Source organism: Oncorhynchus clarkii, chromosome 28 (assembly GCF_045791955.1).
Source record: "Oncorhynchus clarkii lewisi isolate Uvic-CL-2024 chromosome 28, UVic_Ocla_1.0, whole genome shotgun sequence".
Lineage (NCBI taxonomy): Eukaryota > Metazoa > Chordata > Actinopteri > Salmoniformes > Salmonidae > Oncorhynchus > Oncorhynchus clarkii.
In genome coordinates this window covers 43525168-43547646 of record NC_092174.1, presented here as the reverse complement: position 1 = coordinate 43547646, position 22479 = coordinate 43525168, and the positions used below count along the sequence as shown (strand labels likewise).

The following is a 22479-nucleotide window of genomic DNA, read 5'->3' as shown; positions in this document are numbered from 1 at the left end:
CATGCATGAGAAATATATCTCCTCGTGTTGAATTGTACCAATGGGTGCCTCACTATATAAAATGTCATTTTCTTACCTTTTCAAGCAGTTGATTTGACTGTGATGCACATCCCAAGCAGTATTTTTTTAGTCTTGGTTAGTAAGCTAACATGAATAAAGTAGACTAAAGTTAATGGCTGAAGAAGCACCAGACCAACTGCCAGGAACAGAATTGGCCACCACCTTTGGCCTCAGTCCACCTCTGCTCTCCCGGCTGCCGTCAAACACAAGTGTCCTTCTGTTCTCTGTCTACTCTACAGCCACTGTTAAAGCTGCTGCTGCCTGCCAGGCTGGCTGGGGTTTCTGTCTAAATATAGGCTAACTATCCTGTTGGTGCTGGGGTATGGTGCTAGGTCGCTGGGGTATGGTGCTAGGTGGCTGGGGTATGGTGCTAGGTGGCTGGGGTATGGTGCTAGGTGGCTGGGGTATGGTGCTAGGGGGCTGGGGTATGGTGCTAGGGGGCTGGGGTATGGTGCTAGTGGGCTGGGGTATGGTGCTAGGGGGCTAGGGTATGGTGCTAGGGTATGGTGCTAGGGGGCTGGGGTATGGCGCTAGGGGGCTGGGGTATGGTGCTAGGGGGCTGGGTTATGGTGCTAGGGGCTGGGGTATGGTGCTTAGGGGGCTGGGGTATGGCGCTAGGGGGCTGGGGTATGGCGCTAGGGGGCTGGGGTATGGTGCTAGGGCATGGTGCTAGGGGGGCTGGGGTATGGTGCTAGGGGCCTGGGGTATGGTGCTAAAGGGCTGGGGTATGGTGCTGGGTTTATCAGGCTGGGGTATGGTGCTAAAGGGCTGGGGTATGGTGCTAAAGGGCTGGGGTATGGCGCTAAAGGGCTGGGGTATGGTACTAGGGGGCTGGGGTATGGTGCTAGGGGGCTGGGGTATGGTGCTAGGGGGCTGGGGTATGGTGCTAGGGGCCTGGGGTATGGTGCTAGGGGGCTGGGGTATGGTGCTAGGGGGCTGGGGTATGGTGCTAGGGGGCTGGGGTATGGTGCTAGGGGGCTGAGGTATGGTGCTAGGGGGCTGGGGTATGGTGCTAGGGGGCTGGGGTATGGTGCTAGGGGGCTGGGGTATGGTGCTGGGTTTATCAGGCTGGGACCGTGCTTCTACACCTGCATTGCTTTCTGTTTGGTGTTTTAGGCTGGGTTTCTGTACAGCACTTTGAGATATCAGCTGATGTATGAAGGGCTATATAAATAAATGTGATTTGATTTGACTGGGAAATTCTTATTTACAATGACAGCCTACCCCCGCCAAACGCTGACGACGTTGGGTCAATTGTGCGCCACCGTATGGGACTGCCAATCACGGCTGGTTGTGATACAGACTGGAATTGAACCAGGGTTTGTAGTGATGCCTCTAGCACTGAGATGCAGTGCCATTCGGGAGCCCTACAGCTGGGGTATATTTGATTCTTATTATTATGTCGTTATCCTTACAGTTCTTCCAGGTAATAATGCTGTTGTTGACTACTTTTGGCCAGACTTGACTAGCCCCATAGTCTCAGCATGATGGTATTACACAACTCTGATATTAGACAGGGAGGCAGTGCAGAGTGACTTCACTCCGTTTTAAAGATCCCGAACACTTATTCTGATTTCCATGTAAAATGACCTTTTTGTGACTAAAATATTACCCGTAATATTTTTTTGGGGGGGGGGGGTGGTGGATAGAAATGCTACATTTTAGAAAGTACTTTTTCTCTCATGGCTAACTACCAGCAAGTTTGGGAAGACATGCTGAGTGGGCGGGGAGCGTATATTCATGAGCTCACCTTGACTGACAGCTCTTTGAAACACCTATGTCAAGCAACTTGGATGAGGTGAGCAGTGTTACAGTAAAATCATCTCAATCAAATTACACAAAGCAACTCCAACAACAATCAAAATTGCATCAATTATGTCAATTATTTTATTAATCTCCCATTTAGCATGTCTTTTGTAATGAAGTTCTCAGCATTGTTGACAAAATGTGTTGACATGACAACTGTTGCGGAGTTTTGTTCTTCATGATCACTTTGATCAAACTTTATCGATGTAGAACCAACGGTCGTTTTGATCAAACTTTATCGATGTAGAACCAACGGTCGTTTTGATCAAATTTTATCGATGTAGAACCAACGGTCGTTTTGATCAAACTTTATCGATGTAGAACCAACGGTCGTTTTGATTAAACTTTATCGATGTAGAACCAACGGTCGTTTTGATCAAACTTTAGTCATCATACTTTGACCTGGATTCATCCAAATATCATAACATTTCATGAAAAACACGATTTAGACTGTTTATGGTGGTGGTGGGGGTACATAGTGCCTTCGGAAAGTATTCAGACCCCTTGACTTTTTCCACATTTTGTTATGGTACAGCCTTATTCTAAAATGTATTGCATTGATGGGGGTGGGGATGGAACAAATCTACACATAATAACAAAGTAAAAATACTTTTAAAATAATTTTTTGTTAATGTGTAATAAAAAAACTTAAATCATATTTACGTGAATATTCGGACCCTTTACTCAGTACTTGTTGAAGCACCTTTGGCAGCGATTACAGTCTCGATTCTTCTTGCGTATGACGCTACAAGTTTGGCACAGCTATTTTCAGGTCTCTCCAGAGATGTTAGATCGGGTTCAAGTCCAGGCTCTGGCTGGGCTGCTCAAGTACATCCTGAGACTTGTACTGAAGCCACTCCTGCGTTGTCTTGGCCGTGTGCTTAGGATCATGGTCCTGTTGGAAGTCTGAGGTCCTGAGCGCTCTGGAGCCAGTTTTCATCATGGATCTCTCTGTACATTGCTCCATTCATCTTTCCCTCGATCCTGACTAGTCTCCCAGTCCATGTCACTGAAAAACATCCCCACAGCATGATGCTGCCACCACTATGCTTCACCATAGGGATGGTATTGGCCAGGTGATGAGTCGGTGCCTGGATTCCTCCAGACGTGACGCCATGAAGGCATGATTTGGTGGAGTGCTGCAGAGATGGTTGTCCTTCTGGAAGGTTTTCCCATCTCCACAGAGGACTCTTCTTGGACTACACTGTTGGTTAAGGGCTTGTAAGTAAGCATTTCATGGTAGTCTACACTTGTTGTATTTGGAGCATGTGACATTTAAAGTTTGATTTGACCTCTGGAGCTCTGTCAGAGTGACCATCGGGTTCTTGGTCACCTCCCTGCCCAAGGCCCTTTTCCCCTGAATGTTCAGTTTGGCCGGTCGGCCAGCTCTCGGAAGAGTCTAGGTGGTTCCAAATTCCTTCCATTTAAGATTGATGGAGGCCACTGTTTTCTTAGGGACCTTCAATGCTGCAGAAATGTTTTGGTACCCTTCCCCAGATCTGTGCCTCGACACAATCCTGTCTTGGAGCGCTACGGACAATTCCTTCAACATCATGGCTTGGTTCTTGCTCTGACACCCACTGTCAACTGTGGAATCTTATATTGACAGGTTTGTACCTTTCCAAATCATGTCCAATCAATTGAATTTACCACCGGTGGACTCCAATCAAGTTGTAGAAACATCTCAAGGATGATCAATGGAAACAAGATGCACCTGAGCTCAATTTAGAGTCTCATAGCAAAGGGTCTGAATACTTATGTAAATAAGGTATTTCTTTATTTAATCCATTTTAGACTAAGTCTGTAACGTAACAAAATTTGGAAAAAGTGAAGGGGTCTGAAAACTTTCCAAATCCACTGTAACGCTAGTTCTGGAGGTACTGCAGTCAATTTGTTATCACCAAATAGAGCTATCTTCTGTATACCACCACTACGTTGTCACAACACAACTGATTGGCTCAACAAATTCACTTTTAACAAGGAACACGTGTTAACTACCTCATGAAGCTGGTTGAGAGAATGCCAAGAGTGTGCAAAGCTGTCAGGCAAAGGGTGGCTACTTTGAAGAATCAAAAATATGTAATATATTTAGATTTGTTTAACACTTCTTTGTTTACTACGTGATTCCATGTGTGTTATTTCATAGTTTTGATGTCTTCACTATTGTTCTACAATGTAGAAAATAAGAAAAACCCTTGAATGAGTAGCTGTGTCCAAACTTTTGACTGGTACTGTGTATGACATTAAAATAAAGGTATTGACATGGCCTGTGTCCCATAATATGCCTGTATTCCATACAGAACCAGGCTAATAATGACTAGCCATGTTTTAAATAGGCCCTTGTGTTCTTATGTTGATTTGGATACTTCAACAACACTGCATACGTAGCCTACTCCTTACATTCACTGTCATTTTTGAAAAATCCTTGAATTTAGATTACACACCGGGACTGGTCTGTGTGGTCTAGGGGAAGGACATCGGGACTGGTCTGTGTGGTCTAGGGGAAGGACATCGGGACTGGTCTGTGTGGTCCAGGGGAAGGACATCAGGACTGGTCTGTGTGGACTAGGGGAAGGACATCGGGACTGGTCTGTGTGGACTAGGGGAAGGACATCGGGACTGGTCTGTGTGGTCCAGGGGAAGGACATCGGGACTGGTCTGTGTGGACTAGGGGAAGGACATCGGGACTGGTCTGTGTGGTCCAGGGGAAGGACATCGGGACTGGTCTGTGTGGTCTAGGGGAAGGACATCGGGACTGGTCTGTGTGGTCCAGGGGAAGGACATCAGGACTGGTCTGTGTGGACTAGGGGAAGGACATCGGGACTGGTCTGTGTGGACTAGGGGAAGGACATCGGGACTGGTCTGTGTGGTCCAGGGGAAGGACATCGGGACTGGTCTGTGTGGTCCAGGGGAAGGACATCAGGACTGGTCTGTGTGGACTAGGGGAAGGACATCGGGACTGGTCTGTGTGGACTAGGGGAAGCACATCGGGACTGGTCTGTGTGGTCTAGGGGAAGGACATCGGGACTGGTCTGTGTGGACTAGGGGAAGGACATCGGGACTGGTCTGTGTGGACTAGGGGAAGGACATCGGGACTGGTCTGTGTGGACCAGGGGAAGGACATCGGGACTGGTCTGTGTGGACCAGGGGAAGGACATCGGGACTGGTCTGTGTGGACCAGGGGAAGGACATCGGGACTGGTCTGTGTGGTCTAGGGGAAGGACATCGGGACTGGTCTGTGTGGTCTAGGGGAAGGACATCGGGACTGGTCTGTGTGGACTAGGGGAAGGACATCGGGACTGGTCTGTGTGGACTAGGGGAAGCACATCGGGACTGGTCTGTGTGGACTAGGGGAAGGACATCGGGACTGGTCTGTGTGGACTAGAGGAAGGACATCGGGACTGGTCTGTGTGGACTCGGGGAAGGACATCGGGACCGGTCTGTGTGGACTAGGGGAAGGACATCGGGACCGGTCTGTGTGGACCAGGGGAAGGACATCGGGACCGGTCTGTGTGGACTAGGGGAAGGACATCGGGACTGGTCTGTGTGGACTAGGGGAAGGACATCGGGACTGGTCTGTGTGGACTAGGGGAAGGATATCGGGACTGGTCTGTGTGGACTAGGGGAAGGACATCGGGACCGGTCTGTGTGGACTAGGGGAAGGACATCGGGACCGGTCTGTGTGGACTAGGGGAAGGACATCGGGACTGGTCTGTGTGGACTAGGGGAAGGACATTGGGACTGGTCTGTGTGGAATAGGGGAAGGACATCGGGACTGGTCTGTGTGGACTAGGGGAAGGACATCGGGACTGGTCTGTGTGGACTAGGGGAAGGACATCGGGACTGGTCTGTGTGGACTAGGGGAAGGACATCGGGACTGGTCTGTGTGGACTAGGGGAAGGACATCGGGACTGGTCTGTGTGGACTAGGGGAAGGACATCGGGACTGGTCTGTGTGGACTAGGGGAAGGACATCGGGACTGGTCTGTGTGGACTAGGGGAAGGACATTGGGACTGGTCTGTGTGGACTAGGGGAAGGACATCGGGACTGGTCTGTGTGGACTAGGGGAAGGACATCGGGACCGGTCTGTGTGGACTAGGGGAAGGACATCGGGACCGGTCTGTGTGGACTAGGGGAAGGACATCGGGACCGGTCTGTGTGGACTAGGGGAAGGACATGGGGACTGGTCTGTGTGGACTAGGGGAAGCACATCAGGACTGGTCTGTGTGGACTAGGGGAAGGACATCGGGACCGGTCTGTGTGGACTAAGGGAAGCACATCCCAAATCTTACACAAGCACACAGTTATGATGTGTCAACAACCACAAACCCACCCACGAGTCTGGACTGCGACGCACGTAGCGCACGCACACATGCACGCGCACACACACACACAGGTCTTCTGACAGAGAGGCGGGCTGGTTGGCAAGCTGCTTCGGAGTTGGAATAACACATTCTCCTGAAATGGTTAGACCATGCGAAGCTGTTGTTGCACCCACTCCCTAATGCCTTATTTGTGTGTGTGTGTGTGTGTGTGTGAACAGTTTAGTGTTGAATGGAACGAGCTGCTGCCTGCTTTCCAGAGCAACTGGACCACAAGTGATTGTTTATTTGTGCTCTCCAGTGCAGATTGACTAATTATTTCACTGTCAAGGTCCAAGATACGTGGTTATGTTGTTTATATGAAGTCTTTTAGTGAGAGACTAAAACAGTCTATGCTGTTTGAAGTCTATATTTAGTGGTTGAATTCATTCCTGCACATTGGATGTTCCTCACACTGTCATACTTTTAGTCTGTCAGAGTAATTGACAGCTTTTGGCCCCAAAAATTATAATGACAAGTCGATTGATAAAATTGACGCTGGCCAAATCTATCGTGAGAAAAAAACGATCCAATTACAAAATATTAGTTGATGGAAATACATTTGACCATCATGCTTATCGGTCAATAGGTTAATTTGCATAATTTATTGGAATTCAATTGTGTGTATTTTCGTTAGTCATGTACACTATATATACAAAAGTATGTGGACACCCCTTCAAGTTAGTGGATTTGGCTATTTCAGCCCTACCCGTTGCTGACCAGTGTATAAAATAGCACACAGCCATGCAATCTTCATAGACAAACCTAGACAGTAGCATGGCCTTACTTTAGAGCTCAGTGACTTTCAACGTGGTACTGTCATAGGATGCCACCTTTCCAACAAGTCAGTTTGTCAAATGTCTGCCCTGCTAAAGCTGCCCTGGTCAACTTTAAGTGCTGTTATTGTGAAGTGGAAATGTCTGGGAACAACAACGGCTTAGCTACAAAGTGGTAGGCCACACAAGCTCACAGAATGGGACCGCTGAAGCTCGTAGCTTGTAAAACTCCTCTGTCCTCAGTTGCAACACTTACTACCAAGTTCCAACTGTCTCTGGAAGCAACGTTGGCACAAGAACTGTTCATCTGGAGCTTCATGAAATGGGTTTTCATGGCCGAGCAGCCGCACACAAGCCTAAGATCACCATGAGCCAGTGCCAAGCTTCGCCTGGGGTGGTGTAAAGCTTGCTACCTGTCCGAATGCATAGTGTCAACTGTAAAGTTTGGTGGAGGAGGAATAATGGTCTGGGGCTGTTTTTCATAGTTTGGACTGGGCCCCTTAGTTCCAGTGAAGGGTAAGCTTAACGCTACAGCATACAATGACGTTCCAGACGATTCGGTGCTTCCAACTTTCTGGCAACAGTTTTGGGGAAGGCCCTTTCCTTTCAGTATGTTTGATGGGGTTGAGGTCATGGCTCTGCCCAGGCCAGTCAAGAACTAACGGAAACCCGAGTCTGAATGCATCCAGCAGCATAAACCAACTCAGTTTGTATAGGTAGGCAACAGTAATGGACAGTACCTTTCCTCTCTGTCTGTCACCCCCCCCCCCCCAGCTGTGGGCTATATTTGGAGCCATGCAGTGGACTGAGCAGAGCCAGAAGTCCTGGTTGATGTTAGTTTTTGTGTGATGTGATTGCGATGATTCATACATAGGAAGCACAGAACTGCCTAATTTTAGTATGTGGGTCGTTCCATGTCATTTCAGCAAGCCATGTAAGCGCAGTGGATTTTTATAGGAGGCGAGGTGGATGTTTATAGGAGGCGAGGTGGATGTTTTATAGGAGGCGAGGTGGATGTTTTATAGGAGGCGAGGTGGATGTTTTATAGGAGGCGAGGTGGATGTTTTATAGGAGGCGAGGTGGATGTTTTATAGGAGGCGAGGTGGATGTTTTATAGGAGGCGAGGTGGATGTTTTATAGGAGGCGAGGTGGATGTTTTATAGGAGGCGAGGTGGATGTTTAATAGGAGGCGAGGTGGATGTTTTATAGGAGGCGAGGTGGGTAGGAGGCGAGGTGGATGTTTAATAGGAGGCGAGGTGGATGTTTAATAGGAGGCGAGGTGGATGTTTAATAGGAGGCGAGGTGGATGTTTAATAGGAGGCGAGGTGGATGTTTAATAGGAGGCGAGGTGGATGTTTATAGGAGGCGAGGTGGATGTTTACAGTGGGGCAAAAAAGTATTTAGTCAGCCGCCAATTGTGCAAGTTCTCCCACTTAAAAAGAGGAGAGAGGCCTGTAATTTTTATCATAGGTACACTTCAACTATGACAGACAAAATGAGATTTTCTTTCTCCAGAAAATCACATTATAGGATTTTTTTATGAATTTATTTGCAAAATATGATGGAAAATAAGTATTTGGTCAATAACAAAAGTTTATCTCAATACTTTGTTATATACCCTTTGTTGGTAATGACAGAGGTCAAACGTTTTCTGTAAGTCTTATTTGAAGCGAGGTGGATGTTTATATGAGGCGAGGTGGATGTTTATATGAGGCGAGGTGGATGTTTATATGAGGCGAGGTGGATGTTTATATGAGGCGAGGTGGATGTTTATATGAGGCGAGGTGGATGTTTATATGGCCGTCCTATGCAGCGCGGTGGCCGTCCTATGGAGCGCAGAAATGGCTCCTTCACTAGTGGTGTTCCAGCTTCCCACTGATGACTCATCGACGAAGGCTAACTGTGTCTCTCGGGCAATTTCATAGAACCCATCGGGTGATTGGTTGAGCCGTCTTGAGTACTTGATGTCACTCTGAGCCCTTACCAAAACACCAAAATAGTGTTATAGTATATAGTTATATAGTTCAGGCATTAACTAAGGTTTGGGGTCGGCTTAAAACAAAAATCTTAAACAACCTTTGGAATCGGAAAGAGGATGCTTACGCCCGTCCCCCATCCCCATCCACAACGCCCTAGCAACGCCCATCCCCGTCCACAACGCCCTAGCAACGCCCATCCCCGTCCACAACGCCCTAGCAACGCCCGTCCACAACGCCCTAGCAACGCCCGTCCACAACGCCCTAGCAACGCCCGTCCACAACGCCCTAGCAACGCCCGTCCACAACGCCCTAGCAACGCCCGTCCACAACGCCCTAGCAACGCCCGTCCACAACGTCCTAGCAACGCCCGTCCACAACGCCCTAGTAAACCAAAACCTACTTAGAAGGTAACAGCGCTCACTGTTGCCCCCTAGTAGCAGGTTTCCACATCTCCTAACGTCCTCAGAACATGGATGGACATCGAATACTGACTTGTATCATGGGTGACCTGGCTGGTTTGAAGTTTTCTATAATGATACGAAATATTGCGTATCTGTGAATATTCCACTCTAAAATCGGTATCGGATACAAAATTCCCATATCGTTCAATCTTGCTCTATAGCCCAGCTCTGTCATCGATGGATGCCTAGGCTAGTTCGTTAATTCTCTCTCGCTGTGTCGGTCTTAGATTGAAGGAGAGATTTAAATACCCAGCATACTGAAGTGAGAGAAGCAGTCATTAATTTGACTGGAAGCCAGAGGGAGAGCGTGGGAGAGGAAGAGAGGATGATGAAATGAGAGGGAGGGAGAGATGGAGAAGAGTGAGACAGTGTGAGAGAGACAGTCAGAGAATTTGAGGCAAACAGGTAGTGTCATACAGACCGAGAGAGAGAGACATACAGACTGGGAGAGTGAGAGAGACATACAGAGAGAGAGAGACATACATACAGAGATAGAGAGAGACTCCTGCAACTTGGATGTCACCATGGTATCTGTTTGCTCTCTGCCCTAATAATGTGAATCCATTGGAATAATGTATTTTTTTCTCTCAGAAGATTACGCCAATCCTTTTAGAGGTGAAGTGATGGTGATTTGACATCCTGTCTGCGTCCCAAATCAAGTTTGTATTAGTTGTGTGTACGGGATACACATGGTATACATACATACATCCAATGAAATGGTTCCTTCTCAACAATGCAACAACAATATGAAATAATACAAGATAAGTATACGAACATAAAGTAAATGGCTCAGTAGAATAGAACAAACATTTCAATATAATACAGGAAGACACAATTTATAGTCTCATTATTTACATGTGTTTTGGTGAAGGGGGGGATTGGGGGCAGTGAATAAACTGAGCAGTATAATAAGAGTATGGTAGTAGTGTGTGCGAAGTTGTGGAGAATCAGAGCAGGTGGTCAGTCCAGTTCAAGTGTTCAGCAGTCTGATGGCTTGTAGATACCAATAGGCTCAGAGACTGTTTCTATCAGACCTTATGCTCCGATACCGTCTGCCCGACGGTAAGGGAGAGAACAGCTTGTGGCTGGGGTGTGTGGGGTCCTTGATGATGCTGCGGGCCTTCCCTAGGCACCGTTTCAAGTAGATGTCCTGGATGGGTGGGAGCACGGTCCCAGTGATGTACTGGGCCGTCTTCACCATCTGCTGGAGGGCCACGGTCCCAGTGATGTACTGGGCCGTCTTCACCACCTGCTGGAGGGCCACGGTCCCAGTGATGTACTGGGCCGTCTTCACCACCTGCTGGAGGGCCATGGTCCCAGTGATGTACTGGGCCGTCCTCACCGCTGACATTGAATGCTGCAGTACGGGCTCTCAGCATTGTACGGATATCTCCGTTCGTCCAGGGTTTTTGGTTGGAATATGACCGCGTTGTTGTGGGTACAACATCAACACATTTCCTAATGAAGCCTGTGACTGACGATATATATATATTCCTCAGTATTGACCGGTGAGTCCTGGGTGAAGGACTCATCCAGCATATTCCTATCATTATTCTCAGTCCTGCAGCAGTGAGTCTGTCTGTCTCTGTCCAGTGCCTCACTTTTCACTGTGTTAGTGGCTCCTCATTGAGTTGCTGCTTGTAGGAGGGGAGTAGGAACAGGGAGACGTGATCTGATTGGTTTAAGTGGGGGCGGGCGGGATGGCTTTGTGCGTGTTTGTACACAAACGGTACCCTATTCCCTACATAGTGCCCTACTTTTGACCAGGACCCACACACCTATAGGGCTCTGATCAAAAGTAGGGCACTATATAGGGAATTGTGTGCGGTTTGGGACGTTACCAAGACCTAACTGTGAGTGACACAATACATTTCTATCCTCTGAACATTATGTAACTAACGTTGCACCCTCCTGAACTGGCCCTGGTGTTGCAGCTTGGCCCGCGGAGAGGTGAGGGGGCGTAGGGGGGGAGGGGTTGAGGGGCGTAGGAGGGGAGTTTGACTGGGAGTGTTGAGGGGCGGTTGACTGGGTGTGTGAGCGTGGGTGGACTGACCGCAGCTCTCGCTTCGGTGGGAGGGTAGGAGGAGGAGGAGAAGAGAGAGGAGGGGGAGGGGAGTGGAGGAGAGCAGGGAGGGGAGTGGATTGGAGGAGGGCGAGAGAGAGCGAGAGGGAGGGAGGGAGAGGAATGCTGCCTTGTATAGGCTGGTTCTACCGGGTCAGACTGACTGACTTACGGGGCTGTGGAGAGGGGGGGTAGAGACAGGGGAAGAGATATGGGAGGGAGAGAGAGAGACATGGGGGGGCAGGGAAGCGGGAAGAGACTGAACAAGCGGGAGAGAGCGTCTACAGCTAGGCTATGTGTGGCTGATGTCACTGGTTATTTTCTGATCAGTGGTTTAGTCTGTCAGACCAGGGTCAACAACAGCTACTACACTACTCTGCTACCTTCATCACACGGGTTGTGTGTTACCTTCATCACGCGGGTTGTGTGCTACCTTCATCACACGGGTTGTGTGCTACCTTCATCACACGGGTTGTGTTCTACCTTCATCACACGGGTTGTGTGCTACCTTCATCACACGGGTTGTGTGCTACCTTCATCACACGGGTTGTGTGTTACCTTCATCACGCGGGTTGTGTGCTACCTTCATCACGCGGGTTGTGTGCTATCTTCATCACACGGGTTGTGTGTTACCTTCATCACACAGGTTGTGTGTTACCTTCATCACACGGGTTGTGTACTACCTTCATAACACGGGTTGTGTGCTACCTTCATAACATGGGTTGTGTGTTACCTTCATCATACGGGTTGTTTTCGGTTGCAGGAAAGCAGCTATGTGCATTCATATATCATTCATTAGTATTTCTCTCTGCTCTTTTTTTTCCCAGAGTGCTATACTTCTGCTCAATAATGAAGTTGAGTTATTCATTGATTTAAACTAGAGGTTGACCGAGAATGATTTTTCAACGCCGATACCGATAATTGGAGGACCAAAAAAGCCGGTCCCAATTAATTTTTAAAAAAATAAATAAAAATAATAATAAATAAATATTTAAAACATAATGACAATTACAACAATACTGAATGAACACTTATTTTAACTTAATATAATACATCAATAAAATCAATTTAGCCTCAAGTAGATAATTAAACATGTTCAATTTGGTTTAAATAATGCAAAAACAAAGTGTTGGAGAAGAAAGTAAAAGTGCAATATGTGCCATGTAAGAAAGCTAACGTTTCAGTTCCTTGCTCAGAACATGAGAACATATGAAAGCTGGTGGTTCCTTTTAACATGAGTCTTCAATATTCCCTGGTAAGAAGTTTTAGGTTGTAGTTATTATAGGACTATTTCCCTCTATACCATTTGTATTTCATTAACCTTTGACTATTGGATGTTCTTATAGGCACTTTAGTATTGCCAGTGTACCAGTATAGCCTCCGTCCCTCTCCTCGCTCCTCCCTGGGCTCGAACCAGCAACACAACGACAACAGCCACCACATCGAAGCAGCATTACCCATGCAGAGCAAGGGAAACAGCCACCCCAAGGCTCAGAGCGAGTGAAGTTTGAAACGCTATTAGCGCGCGCTAACTAGCCAGCCATTTCACTTCGGTCACACCAGCCTCATCTCGGGAGTTGATAGGTTTGAAGTCATAAACAGCGCAATGCTTGACGCACAACGAAGAGCTGCTGGCAAAACGCACGAAAGTTCTATTTGAATGAATGTTTACGCACCTGCTTCTGCCTACCACCGCTCAGTCAGATACTTAGATTCTTGTATGCTTGTATGCTCAGTCAGATTATATGCAACACAGGACACGCTAGATAATATCTAGTAATATCATCAACCATGTGTAGTTAACTAGTGATTATGATTGATTGTTTTTTATAAGATAAGTTTAATGCTAGCTAGCAACTTACCTTGGCTTACTGCATTTGCGTAACAGGCAGTCTCCTTGTGGAGTGCAACGAGAGAGAGGCAGGTTGTTATCGCGTTGGACTAGTTAACTGTAAGGTTGCAAGATTGGATCCCCCGAGCTGACAATGTGAAAATCTGTATTTCTGCCCCTGAACGAGGCAGTTAACCCACCGTTCCAAGGCCGTCATTGAAAATAGGAATGTGTTCTTAACTGACTTGCCTAGTTAAATAAAGATTAAATAAAGGTGTAAAAAAAAAAAAAAAAAACTGTGCCCAAAAATACCGATTTCTGATTGTTATGAAAACTTGAAATCGGCCCTAATTAATCGGCCATTCCAATGAATCGGCCGACCTCTAATTTAAACCATTTCACCTACGTTTCATATTTAAAGGCAAGTGTTTTTTTGTTGTTGTTGTTGCTTTCTATAGAACGATATGGGGCGGGCAAGTAAATAAATGAATGCTAAAAATTATACAGAATCATCAGATGACAGAAGTGCAACGCTATTTGGCTAGCAGCCACACATAAGTAAATTAGCATACAATGAAAGAGCAAGATATTTTTTTTTTACAAAGATGATGCACGGCCATCAGATTTTTTTATGTTTACCACAGAAAAAAAATGTAGCCAGCTACATTTCCTAATGTTTTGCTTGAAGGTACTGGTGGATTTGAACTTGCTAAAACCATCGCCATTTTCTCGCTGCCATCAGTCAAGAGCGCTGTCTGCTGATCGAATGCCTGTTCATGAATGTGGGACTATTGATTGGTCTGAAAACCACAGCAAAGATTTCTCATCTGAGTGGAGAAGTGTAACTGAAGCACAAAATTAGTCTGAGACTTTGCAAGAAATTACAATAAGACTTATTTTAGATTTGCGTTTACAAAAACACAGCAAGATATTTCTTCCTCCAGTCTCCCTGTCCAACAGCAGTTTGAAGAAGCAGGGAAGTCCAGGCATTTTCAGTAGCTCTGTTTCTTTACTCTTAATGTTTTAACCTCTCTCCTCTGTTTCCCCCTCCAGTCTCCCAGTCCAACAGCAGTGTGAAGAAGCAGAGGAGTCCAGGCATCTTCAGTACGTTCTTCTGTTGCTTTAGGAACTACAATGTGGAGCCTCCTGCCTCCAACAACACAACCACCTCCCTGCCTCCAGCTCCAGAGGAGAATGGGACACAACCAAAGGTACACACACACACACACACACACACACACACACACACACACACACACACAATACTTCTAAACTGCGGATAAACAATGAAGAAAAGTGTCTTTGAAGAACTCCAGAATCTTTCAACATTGACTGTTATGTTTCCATGTTTGTGACGTTCTCTCTCTCTCTCTCTCTCTCTCGCTCTCTCTCTGTGTCTCTGTCTCGCTCTCTCTCTGTGTCTCTGTCTCGCTCTCTCTCTGTGTCTCTCTGTCTCTCTGTGTCTCTCTGTCTCGCTCTCTGTCTCTCTCTGTCTCGCTTTCTCTCTCTCTTTGTCCATGTCTCTCTGTGTCTCTCTGTCTGTGTTTCTCTCTCTCTGTGTCTCTGTCTCGCTCTCTCTCTGTGTCTCTGTCTCGCTCTCTCTCTGTGTCTCTCTGTCTCTCTCTGTCTCGCTCTCTGTCTCTCTCTGTCTCGCTTTCTCTCTCTCTTTGTCTCTGTCTCTCTGTGTCTCTCTGTCTGTGTTTCTCTGTCTGTGTGTCTCTGTCTGTGTCTCTCTGTCTGTGTCTCTCTCTCTCTCTCTCTCTGTGTCTAGTTTGACCAGGTCGAGGTTATTCCTATCCCTAGTGTATGTATCACTATTTATCTTTCCTTCTGCATGTGGCCGCTCAGTCCTTACTTAAGTGGCTGAATCCTAACTTAAGATCCGTGATCCTAACACTGACTGACTATCATGTAAATCATTAAGTCACTCATTGCTGTCCAATGAGATAAATGTGACTTATAGGCACATGGATCTCAAGTCTAAGATTTGGCTCTGTATTTGCTCTGAATGTCTTGGCTCTAGGTAGGGCTGCACGATTAATCACATTTTAATCAAAATTGCATTATTAAGCTACAAATGTGCCCCCAAAAAATGTGTGTTAGCCCCTAATGCTAATCGCTAGCTAAATCCACTGAGATGGGACAAATAAATCTTGCTAGTAAACCTTTGCTCTGCTACAGGCCGGTACCAGTGGTGTGGAATATCAGCATTGTTTGTGCAACAGCTTGTTCTTAATCTGAGAGGAAAGGCAAATATTTGTTGTCTGAATGTACCTGTCTATTTAAATCTAATTAGGGTCCCATGGTGAAACACTGACCAACACTTTGGTTCCTACTCTCACAACCATTCTCCTCCCTTACTTCCATTGTCATGCCAACAAAACTGCATTCCAAATGCCCATTGTATTCCAACCATAACATTAGAACCATCATTCTATTTATATTCTAATTGTTTTGATCTCAAATTGCAATATTTTGGTACACAAATCGCAATTAGATTTTTTTTGGGGGGGTGGGGCTGAAGTCCTCTTATCTGAATGGTGGTGGGTTTAATTTGTAGGTGTTCGTAAGCAATCAAACAGTGTTCAAGCATATTGCATCTCCTGCATGAGTGATACAAGTGGTTTGGTTGCATTTGTAAAAACTTCCTAACAACACTAACTGCCAGCCTGACCAATCTTCCTGGATTGGTTCTAAAGCCAGTTTAGAGACGTGTTGTTTCTACTACTTCTCTTTTAATTTGGTTCAACGACAGACAACGTAATAATCTGTTGGGACCAGAATGAGACGCTCTCTAGGTAAACAAACGAACTGAACCTCCTAGACAGCCTGCCTATCAATTATGTAGAAAGTCAAGAAGAGGCCATAGAAGAAGCCACTACGAAGCCTCTTGAATACGTTTTGACAGAAAAAGTAGCTGTAGGGGTGACATGTTTGCCCCTCCGTAAGGGAGGGGCAAAGAAAATTAAAGAAAATTATAATTAAATCACACTGTCTGATTACAAGGAGGTTTATGCTACATTTTGCACTTAAATAAAGTTTCAATATATAAAATGTATTAATTAGGCAAGTTGGTTAAGAACAAATTGTTATTTTACAATGACGGCCTACCCCGACCAAACCCTCCCCTAACCCGGACGATGCTGGGCCAATTGTGCGTCGCCCTATGGGAGTCCTGGCCACGGCCGGTTGTGATACAGCCCGGGAGCGAACCAGGGTGTGTAGTGACGCCACTAGCACTGAGATGCAGTGCCTTAGACCGCTGCGCCACTCATAGTGCACAAGCAATGTACTATGAAAAAAAAAAAGTTTCCGCTATTGCCTTACAGACATAGGCGTACTCTGTGAGAGCTTCAATCCCATTGGTTCTTGTAGTCTACGGCTGCATCTCAAACGGCACCCTATTCCCTACACAGTACACTACTTTTGACTAGAGCCATATGCACTACTTAGGGAATAGGGTGCTATTCGGGATACTGCCATAGATTCTGCTCTCATGGAAAGTAGGATGTGATTGATCCCATTTAGCTAATGAGGGTATTAGAGAAGAGCTCGTTATCTAGCTAGTAAAGATAAACACTGGCTAGATCACCTACCACAGTCTGTGTCTGAACCATGACACCCAAGGTCTAAGTCCATTAAACATTAGACTCCGCTTCGGCCTCGAGGCAGGGAACAGAGGGAACTAGTTGCCGTGGTCACTGTGTGTATTATCGTCTCCTATTGCTGAGTCTACCCTTTTTTTAATGGAGTAGGTTAGATCTGCTGCATGTCCGTTTTTCACTATCTCCATCACGGAGGGCTTCCGTTTTCCATAGCACTTCAGGTCCACGCAGGAAATGTTTCAGTTAGCGACATTGATCTGGTGTTTAACATAGTCCCGTGTTCCTGTGAAGGACAGACTGTGATTTTTCTGGAAAGTAGTCCTGCCTGTGTGTTGTCCCAAATGGCACCCTATTCTCTATAAAGTATACTGCTTTTGACAAGAGCCCCTATGGACCCTGGTTAAAAGTAGTGCACTGTATCTGGAATGTAAAACAATAACAACAAAAAGAGAGAAATGGAACACGGGCTCGGTCTGTACCGGTTGACCGCAACATGACCTGTTACTGTCTGACAGAATGTGTGAAAGTTAACTTTAATCTCTTCAGATTAGACAGAAATCTGGAGGGATTAAACACACTATATATATATATATATATATATATATATATTACACTACACTTGGTTAGTGTTGAGAGGGAAGGACAGAGATGATGGGATTCCTGTTCTGAGATGATGCCGGGCAGGGATGGGTAGCTTCAGTCCTTCGTGGTGTCCGTTGGTTCTGTTCGATGTAGACCCGATCTGTTCAGAAGAGAGAACCAGCAGACCGTTCCAGCACAGTGTTAGCTAGTGTTCATGTTTCTCTCCCTTAATCTTTCTTTATGGGAAACACCAGACTCACTATTAATACTGGGCTGCTAATCCACCCTGCCTCACACATTTAACTAATGATATCTCAATGTGTTGATTATGCACTCTCATCTCTCCCTCTCCTCTCTTTCTCTCTCCTCTCTCTTTCTCTCCTCTCTTTCTCTCCTCTCTCCTCTTTCTCTCCTCTCTTTCTCTACTCTACCTCCCTCTCTGTACCTCCATCTCATTCTCTAACATATAATATCTTCTCTCTCTCCTTCAGCCTCCAGCCAAATTCCTCCTACCAGAGATGAACATATCAGACTATGGGAAGAAGTGTGTAGTGATCGACTTGGATGAGACATTGGTACACAGCTCATTCAAGGTAAAAAAAAATTTTTTGTTGTTTTTTAAAAATAAGCCCTGGTAGGCTGGTATTATCAATGTACAGTTTTCATGTTTTATGTTAGATTATTTCTGCAAAACCAATTTTCCTCTGAGACAAAGTTGAACTTGGTACTCGACTCATTGGCTGGGCTGGCCTCTCACTCAAGACTCACGCTTTGAAGAGCTATCTAATTGGTTTCTCCTGAATTCATGCCTGTCTGTCTGCTGCACAGACTGCTGCACGATTCCCGCTTTAATTCTCCCCTCATCAGCCTTCATAGGCACCCGAGTGGTGCGGCGGTCTAAGGCACTGCATCTCAGTGCTAGAGGCGTCACTACAGACACCCTAGGTTCGATTCCAGGCTGTATCACAACCGGCCGTGAATGGGAGTCCCCATAGGGCGGCGCACAATTTGGCCCCAGCGTCGTCCGGGTTTGGCCGACGGTATGGCCGTCGTTGTAAATAAGAATTTGTTCTTCACTGACTTGCCTGGTTAAATACACATAAATAGTATGTTGAATGAGGCTCATCTTGCCTTTGTCATAATGTGTAGACTTAACCTCCAGTTTCCTCTTTACTTTGAGTTCCCCACTGCTCTCCGTCTGTTCATTGTAATCATGTCGGGTTACACGTACATTAGACCGTGTGTTTGTAAAGTACTTAGTTCTGAGCCATTCATTTTTCGCGTTTTAATAAACAACTAATTGACAGATGTCGGTTCAATTATTTGAATTCCATTTTGTTTTGGTTTTTCTTCCTGAGAGCTCAGTACGCGCATTGCAGTGTTTTCTCTCGAGGTTGATCAGATACAGCCTGAACCTTGCGATGTAGTAGGGAGTTGTAGTTTCCAACTAGCCAAATTCGACATACTTTAGCGCATAAAACGTGGTAATTAACTACAATGACCATAATCCAGTGCGCACTTACTTGTCCGGTCTGTGTTACTTTTACGACTGCTACAGAAGAGAGAAGAATGCCCGATCGTGAGGTGATATAGAGAGCAGCTGTTGTTTAGCGACGTATCGTGATTATGTGATATAGAGCAGCTGTTGCTTAGCGACATATCGTGAGGTGATATAGAGAGCAGCTGTTACTTAGCGACGTATCGTGAGGTGATATAGAGCAGCTGTTGCTTAGCGACATATCGTGAGGTGATATAGAGAGCAGCTGTTGCTTAGCGACATATCGTGAGGTGATAGAGAGCAGCTGTTGCTTAGCGACATATTGTGAGGTGATGGAGAGCAGCTGTTGCTTAGCGACATATCGTGAGGTGATAGAGAGCAGCTGTTGCTTAGCAACGTATCGTGTTCATGTGATATAGAGAGCAGCTGTTGCTTAGCGACGTATCGTGATCTTGAGGTGATATAGAGAGCAGCTGTTGCTTCACCAGGTATCTCTACCTGAAAATACATGATCTGGGTGGTTGATAGTTGGTGTTCAGCAGTCATAAAAGAATGCCTTATTTACTTTGAAGAACTACTAAATAGTGATTTTGTCAGACAGCAGCTCTATAGAGATGAGATGACTTGGAATGAAATAATAAAGTCATCAAATAAGACACATGTAATGTATACCACAACTGAAATATATAAAGTGATGATAAGTGATCAGCAGTAATGGGCAGTCGCTACCCTCATGGGACTTTTATTAATTGTTTTATTCTGTGTTACAGCATTCAACCCAAATAATTGAAACCGAAATTGAAAACTGTTAATTTTTTTTAAAGAATCGAACTGACTTCAAAAAGCATTTATCTCTCGTCACTAAAAGCAGTCTGAGCTGCAGATAAAACAACAGAGAGCGTTTCCTTTCTCCTTTACAGACCTCTGTGTTCTCCTCAACAACTTCCAGTAGGACAGATCCAGGATGTGTCTGCTGTGAGCTAGCAGCACTGTGTGTTTGTAAAGCAGTCTGAGTTTATAGATAACCAACTCCGAGAGCAGCACCATTTTCTTACCTGTTCTGGGGGGGAAAAGTCCATTTTAAAGGTAACTAGAGAGTCAACAGCAGTAGACAGCAGTAGAGACTGTTCTGTCCCATGTTACAGAGCCAACAGCAGTTAGAGACTGTTCTGTCCCATGTTAGAGTCAACAGCAGTAGAGACTGTTCTGTCCCATGTTACAGAGTCAACAGCAGTAGAGACTGTTCTGTCCCATGTTAGAGTCAACAGCAGTAGAGACTGTTCTGTCCCATGTTAGAGTCAACAGCAGTAGAGACTGTTCTGTCCCATGTTAGAGAGTCAACAGCAGTAGATACTGTTCTGTCCTATGTTAGAGAGTCAACAGCAGTAGAGACTGTTCTGTCCCATGTTAGAGAGTCAACAGCAGTAGAGACTGTTCTGTCCCATGTTAGAGAGCCAACAGCAGTAGAGACTGTTCTGTCCCATGTTAGAGAGTCAACAGCAGTAGAGACTGTTCTGTCCCATGTTAGAGAGTCAACAGCAGTAGAGACTGTTCTGTCCCATGTTAGAGAGTCAACAGCAGTAGAGACTGTTCTGTCCCATGTTAGAGAGTCAACAGCAGTAGAGACTGTTCTGTCCCATGTTAGAGTCAACAGCAGTAGAGACTGTTCTGTCCCATGTTAGAGAGCCAACAGCAGTAGAGACTGTTCTGTCCCATGTTAGAGTCAACAGCAGTAGAGACTGTTCTGTCCCATGTTAGAGAGCCAACAGCAGTAGAGACTGTTCTGTCCCATGTTAGAGAGTCAACAGCAGTAGAGACTGTTCTGTCCCATGTTAGAGAGTCAACAGCAGTAGATACTGTTCTGTCCTATGTTAGAGAGTCAACAGCAGTAGAGACTGTTCTGTCCCATGTTAGAGAGTCAACAGCAGTTAGAGAGCCAACAGCAGTAGAGACTGTTCTGTCCCATGTTAGAGAGTCAACAGCAGTAGAGACTGTTCTGTCCCATGTTAGAGAGTCAACAGCAGTAGAGACTGTTCTGTCCCATGTTAGAGAGTCAACAGCAGTAGAGACTGTTCTGTCCCATGTTAGAGAGTCAACAGCAGTAGATACTGTTCTGTCCTATGTTAGAGAGTCAACAGCAGTAGAGACTGTTCTGTCCCATGTTAGAGAGTCAACAGCAGTAGAGACTGTTCTGTCCCATGTTAGAGAGTCAACAGCAGTAGAGACTGTTCTGTCCCATGTTAGAGCCAACAGCAGTAGAGACTGTTCTGTCCCATGTTAGAGAGTCAACAGCAGTAGAGACTGTTCTGTCCCATGTTAGAGTCAACAGCAGTAGAGACTGTTCTGTCCCATGTTAGAGAGTCAACAGCAGTAGCTGGGATAGACTGTAGTTCACAGAGAGACTGTTGACTAACAGTGACCTTGCTTGGCCTCTGGTGTCATTATCCAGAATATCTTTCTCGTAATCCCCCTCTTCTCCTCCTCCTCTCTTTTACTTGGTATAGTTCTCTCTCTCTCTCTCTCTCTCTGTCCTATAGTTTGTTAGAGAGAAAGGCAGAGAGAAATAGAGATTTTGTTTTGTCAGAAAAGGGGAAGGAGGAGGAGAATAATACTTAAGGGGGCAGGAGGAGATTAGTTTTCCTTTCTTGAAGGCGACTGAATGGGTGTGCTAGCCTAAAATCTATGGCACTGTGCAAGCTCTCCCTCTGCTGTGTGACTGTTGCATTACACCACTGTGGAGCAGTGTCTGAGACACTCTGACATGTTGTGTTTTCTCTCTTGCAGCCCATTAGCAATGCTGACTTCATAGTCCCCGTGGAGATAGATGGCACAGTTCATCAGGTACTGTAGGATCACTACTGTCTCTGTCTTTTATTCACTTTTAAAATACTGGTTATTTGATTATGTACACCGGAGTCATTAGCGTCTCCAACGGTGTTGTCAGAAACGACCGATTTTACTTCTATAGAAGACAAATTTTAAGTTTTATATTTTCACAAGTCTTTCAAAATCCGACCAAATGTTCCACTGTTGCTCCCAGTTCCTCTGAGCTCAACTCCAGAAGAAGAAGAAGAAGAGGAGGAGGAGAAAGGTTGTGACCCAGTTCAAGTAATCCAGGATAGGCTGTGTGTATCCTGGTTGGCCTGTTCATGATTACTTGAACTGGGTGGCAGCTACTGGTCTGGGAAAGAGGAAGAGGATAGCGGTCTGATTGTTCGACTTAATGTGTGTATGATCAGTGATTGTAGTTGTTGTATTTCTGACTGGTTTCAGGTGTATGATCCCAAAAACACTGGTTGTAGGTGTAATCGTATGGCATTGGGTGAAGCTCAATGCTAAATTCAAATCTCCCTACTATTATATCTGTGCAAAGTTGATTTGCAAATTTGTATCGGATTGGGAGGTATACAACACGCTCCCCGCATCTCGTCATGAGCTGTTCGGTCATTACCGAGAAC

At 45.9% G+C, this 22479-nt stretch overlaps 1 protein-coding gene across 4 annotated transcripts in view; it reads left to right on the top strand.

Annotated features, from left to right (window-relative positions):
• LOC139387510 (CTD small phosphatase-like protein) overlaps positions 1 to 22479 on the top strand; it is a 69371-nt gene that overhangs the window by 15401 nt on the left and 31491 nt on the right. For 3 of the 4 annotated variants that reach the window (XR_011629179.1, XR_011629180.1, XM_071133774.1), the window contains exons 2-5: positions 14390 to 14547; positions 15108 to 15140; positions 18015 to 18116; positions 21806 to 21862. Coding sequence is in view for 2 of the 4 variants with exons in the window: in XM_071133774.1 (XP_070989875.1) it covers positions 14390 to 14547; positions 15108 to 15140; positions 18015 to 18116; positions 21806 to 21862 (350 nt within the window). In the remaining 2 variants the exon portion in view is untranslated. The remainder of the gene's footprint in view (positions 1 to 14389; positions 14548 to 15107; positions 15141 to 18014; positions 18117 to 21805; positions 21863 to 22479) is intronic. The other variant, XM_071133775.1, reaches the window with a different exon arrangement.